The following is a 5540-nucleotide window of genomic DNA, read 5'->3' as shown; positions in this document are numbered from 1 at the left end:
ACACAATCTATTCTACATGATGCACAAGGATGATACAGAGTGTGTGTGTGTGTGTGTGTGTGAGTGTGTGTGTGTTTACCCAGGTGAAGCCGAGGCAGTTGATGGCGTCTGCTAGCATGTCTCCCAGTAGAGACGGCCATGAGGTGAGAGCAGGGAAATATGCATGCATGTGAGGACTCTGCCAATGAACCACCTACAGACAGAGAGAGAGAGAGAGAGAGAGACAGAGAGAGAGACAGAGAGAGAGAGAGAGAGAGAGAGAGAGAGAGAGAGAGAGAGACAGAGAGAGACAGAGAGATGGACTGATAAAGACAGACTGAGGGACAGATAGAGAAAGATTGATGGACAAAAAGAAAAAGAGGAATGGACAGATAGAGACAAACGGATGGACAGATAGAGAAAGATGGATAGACAGAGAAAGATGGATAGACAGATACAGACAGACAAGTGGACAAATAGATGCAGACGGATGGACAAAAAACGAAAGAGGAATGGACAGATATAGAGAGACGGATGGACAGATAGAGACGGATGGATAGAGACAGACGGATGGACAGACCCCGGGCAGGATGATGTTCTCCACGTCCTTCATGATGCTGCTCCAGTCCTCTGGTTCATACGGAGCACTGCTGGGCAGAAGAGGACGCATGAAGCCCGGCTGAACGTCTGGAACGACCCGCCGCTCACGGATCCGTGTGNCACACACACACACACACACACACACAGCAACACATCACTGAAAACAAACTGTCAGAAGTTCACTTTAATACCAATACAAGAAGACTGAACGACTTTAGAGGAAAGTTAAAACAAGAACAGATGAAGAGCACAGAAACACAGATATTAGAGCAGAACGTAAACGTTACCCTGGAGGACAACATATCAATAACCAAAAGTAAAGGTCAAAATTATTGTTTTATGCCAAAAATCATTAGTTGTTAAGAGCATGTTCCATGAAGATATTTAGTAAATCTCCACGTCCATATTCAGCAAGTAAAAGTGATAGAAACTGTCAGTCGTTTATGTTTTAACTAAACCGCTTAGGCTGTAAAATATGATCTGTGCTGTAGTTCAGTTGATCATCCAGACGTTACCTCTCATCAGGTACTCCTGCGCCTGCATCACGTCTGTCCGAGGAAGAGAAGATCAGGGTTTTTGAGCCGCTTCAGATCTCCATCCGCTCTTATATCTGCTGCTGATGGAGCCGCCCACGACGCCAACTCCAGCTACACAAAGACACGCTTTGATTCAGAGCAGCACTGAGAAAACCACTCCGGATCTGAAATGAGCTTTGAATACTTCCAATACTGTAATACAATACAACACACAGACACAGTCTCAGACAACATCCAGACCTACCGGATTTTACTCTACCTTTAACATAATCATTGACGTTAATAGTGTGTTTGATGACATGTCTTTAAATAACTGCATGATTTTACTGTGCATTTCTACTGAATGAATATCAACTTGAGATCAGGTGGATCAATCTACTACTAAATAAAATGTAGAAACTTTCAAATAGAAACTTACGTTTGCTGTAAAGCTGCTTTGCAATGTTTTGTATCGTGACAAGTGCTCTACACATAAACATGTATTGAACTGAACACCGGAGATGCTGCTGGGAACACACCTGTATTGTGCATTTATTTACTTTTAGTTGTGATTTAGTTGTGCATCAGCAGATTCTCCTCAAAGAAACCAAATCACTGCTGTCTTTTAAAAATAAGAATCTTTATGACAGAAATCCTGGAAAATGCATCACAAACAGCGAGCAGGAGGACACTAGAAACATGCTGATATTCGGTGATGAATTCGATCAGACGCGACCTGCAGGTCAAAAAAATCTAAGGTTAAGGTTTTTCTCGAAAACTCAGGAGTCTCCTGAAGCTGGTTGCCTGCTTAAACGTTTACGTTTTCTCAACTCTGTTTTTTACTGTGCATCTAGAAATCCGACATTACTCTACAATCACACATCCCTCGTTCGGGTTTTGAGGAGTTTTTGTCTCTTTATTGAAAGGCTGGTGAAGGTGGGATGTGGGTCAGAATCGAACCCGTGTCGGCCACACGAGCACCACAGCTGAGGCGCTTCATGAAGGAGATGAACGATGAGGATTCAGTCACAGAAGCGGATGTCCGGCGTGTTTTCACGCAGCTTTCTTGGCGCTCTGCCGCGTGATGGCCTCCAGCTTCTGTCTGTACGCCTTGGCCTCCTGCTCCTTCTTCAGGAACTGCTGTCTGTATTTCTGAGCCTCGCGGTTCGCCTCCTCCAGCTGCTTCAGAAGAGACACTTTCTCCTGCACACAGTGTATNGTTTTCACGCAGCTTTCTTGGCGCTCTGCCGCGTGATGGCCTCCAGCTTCTGTCTGTACGCCTCGGCCTCCTGCTCCTTCTTCAGGAACTGCTGTCTGTATTTCTGAGCCTCGCGGTTCGCCTCCTCCAGCTGCTTCAGAAGAGACACTTTCTCCTGCACACAGTGTAAGTTTGTTATTTGCTCGTTACTGCTGTGATTAATCAGATAATACAAAACGTGCTTTTGCATTGATTGCATTTAAACACACATCTGGAGCACAGAGGCTTTCCTCAGCAATATCTGTAGCAATAGACAACAATACATTATATGGGTCAAAAAGATACATTTTTATGAATTTCCTACCATAAATATATTAAAACTTCACTTTTAATGTTGCACCCTCAGATTCCAGGTTTTGAAATACAGCCTGATTTCTGGAAATGTTGGGTGGTTTTTAAATGTAAATAAAATGAAAACCAAAACTATTTCAAATCACACATCAGATATTTAACTCACAATAGAACATAGATAACATAACACATTTTTAAACTGAGAAATTGTCAAATTTTACAATCAAAAATCGTCTCATTTTAAATCTGAAGCCTGCTGCAGGTGTCAGAAGAGCTGGGACGGGGTCATGTTTATCATCTCCTCTTCTTCTCAGAACAGTTTAAAGAGGTCTGGGCATCAGGGTTATGAGTTTCTGGACTTTCTGGAGTTCAGTCCCATTCTAACCTTGATCTAGTTTTCCAGCTGCTGAAGAGTTTGTGGATGTCTTTGATGTGTTTTTTGTTTAATGTTCAAATGTTCTCCATAGATTAAAGATCTGAAGAGCAGCAGATCAGTTCAGCTCCACTCTTCTATTATAAAGTCATGATGTATCTGCAGTATTTGGTTTAGTATTGTTCTGCTGAAATACACCAGAACTTCCTTGAAACAGACGTCATCTGGAGGGGAGCATGTGTTGATCTAAAACCTTTATGTACTTATGAATGTTGTTTTCAGATTAATCCACAATCTTTTCATGCACTCTTTCACAGATTGGAGAGCCTCTGCTCAGCGTTACTTCTGAAAGGCTCTCTAAGACATCACTTTTATAGCTAATTCTGTTACAGAGATGATTTCAATTAATTTAATTAGTTGCTAGATATTCTCCCGTGTGAATCCCGCTTTTTCAGCCCTTCGTCGCCCGTGCCAGCTTTAGAGAGACCCGCAGCAGGCATCACACGTGTGGCTGGTCTGTGGTCCTGGGTCACATCTGATCATGACTTCTCTGGGAATCGACAGAATGTTTGAGGAATGTTACAGAACGCATGTTGATGCGAGGAACCGTGGGACATGTGTCTCTGTACCTGGAAGTCCTCGAGCGAGAGCGTCTGCTGGATCTGAGCGTCTTGTGCTTCTGTCTGATCGTCGTCTTCCTCCTTCACGCGCTGACGCTTAACACACGGCTCCTCGCTGATCACCGTCTCCTCNACACACACACACACACACACACGTTTCTCTTTATTTCTCTATATTGAGCTGTTTTCTCTCACCCTGTTGCCCATCAGGCATGGTGACTATTATGGGCTGGCTGATGCCGGTGCCCGTCTGCAGGTTGCCCAGCTGAATGCCATCGGTTACTATGGTGATGACCTGTTGACCTCCGGAGCTCACGACCTGCTGTATGGCACCGTCGACGGAGTCTGCGGTGATTAACTCCTCTGCAGCTACGACTGCGTCAGAGACAAGAGTCAGACATCATCTAATCATCATCTCCGCTCAGAGACGAGAGTCAGACCTCGTCCAATCATCATCTCCGCTCAGAGCGCTCTTATTCTCAGCGGAGAGCAGCATCAGGTTTGTTCAGACTCTAATCACGGCTTTGATGCTGCTTTGAGACACTGTTTGTTCAGAGCAGGATCATTTTCTTGTGCGTCTGCACAAAGGCCTCTTTCACGGAGGTCAGTCATGAACGGGTCGGGTCACCTGTGGACTTGCCGCTGCTGGCGGGCGAGACGAGTCCAGCGAGGTTGACCACTCCTCCCGGGCCGATGATGAACTGCGGAGCCGTGTGGATGGTCAGCGTGTCTGGACTCTCCGGGTTAGTGTTGATCTGGTTCTGCATCGCTACCTGACACACAGTCATATCACAAACTAATTATGACACAAGAACAGTGCTGGGAAGAACTAGTTACAGCTAACTAAAATATAATATGAACGTAACTGTAATACAGATACTTAAAGAATGTAGATTAAAAATGCTGTCTTGGCAACTAGCTGAAAAAAAGTTACCATTTATTTCAAGCAACAAAAAAGTTTTTTAAAGTTTTAGTTATTATAGCTGTGCATCAAAACACAAGTCATACAGAGCTGCAGCCTCCCTTTATGTTCTGTGTTTTTAACAATAAATTTGCCAAAAACCCACTAGATGTCCTGAAGATGATCTGAGCTCCTTCTGGATAAGACTGAACACACTTCAAGTGAATATGGTGTCAAGAAAAGCCATGCTGATGACTAGAAATAATAGTATAGATGCTATAGAAAGGCTCAACTTCACATTGCTTTCAAATGTAATTTTTAACTAGTCCATTTCTATTCTCACTCTTTCTGGAGCGTGTGACAGTACACTGATTTGTTTCCTCATAGGCTGCTTGTTTTCACACACTGTGTTCGAACACCTTATAAAATTGATTTTTGCACAATCCCCTTTAAATGAGTTTTTATCAGCAGGTGGCGCTGTCACCAACCCAGACAGTCAAGCAGAAACCAAAGAGCTCTGAGGTCTGAAGATCTGGAGTTTAGTGATGGAGAAGAAAAACTCTTCGGATCATGAACTAACTGCTTCACAAATTGACTCACGTTTCGAAACAAGCAAAACACCTACTTGAGCGTTAAAAACCAACAGCAAATATTTGGTTAAAGTATAATAGATTAAATGCAATAGAAATAATTAAAACACCATTAAGTATGAAGTGTCTGTTTAATACGTGTTTTTTATAAATATATTAATTTGTAAGGCTTGCTTTGCTTGTTTTATGGACAGCTTCTATATAGAGGCCAGTATGAGGCTATTAACTACTTTTTATCCTTTTAGTAACATTAAAGAAAAACTAATTGATGAAAGTGAAAAAACCATAGACACCGCTTCAGTGGTTCAGCTCTGGACGAACTGCTTAACTCTGGATAAACTGAGAATCATTTTTGTCTCGAACAGAGACCACGATTCTCCCAAATAAACAAGATTACTGCTGCAGTCTCTTTA

The 5540-nt window shown here is 42.9% G+C and overlaps 1 protein-coding gene across 1 annotated transcript; it reads right to left on the bottom strand.

The window, feature by feature from the left end:
• Positions 1 to 1713: 1713 nt before the first annotated feature.
• LOC122362752 (GA-binding protein subunit beta-1-like) lies at positions 1714 to 4439 on the bottom strand. Its single transcript, XM_043264314.1, has 5 exons — positions 4265 to 4439; positions 3812 to 4011; positions 3646 to 3765; positions 2314 to 2467; positions 1714 to 2143 (listed from the first exon to the last, which is right to left on the bottom strand). Exons 1-4 carry the CDS (start codon positions 4422 to 4424, stop codon positions 2318 to 2320), a joined length of 630 nt encoding a protein of 209 aa, XP_043120249.1. The 5' UTR covers positions 4425 to 4439; the 3' UTR covers positions 1714 to 2143; positions 2314 to 2317.
• Positions 4440 to 5540: the final 1101 nt, after the last annotated feature.

Source organism: Puntigrus tetrazona, chromosome 18, assembly GCF_018831695.1.
Source record: "Puntigrus tetrazona isolate hp1 chromosome 18, ASM1883169v1, whole genome shotgun sequence".
Lineage (NCBI taxonomy): Eukaryota > Metazoa > Chordata > Actinopteri > Cypriniformes > Cyprinidae > Puntigrus > Puntigrus tetrazona.
This window is presented reverse-complemented; position numbering and strand designations above follow the sequence as displayed.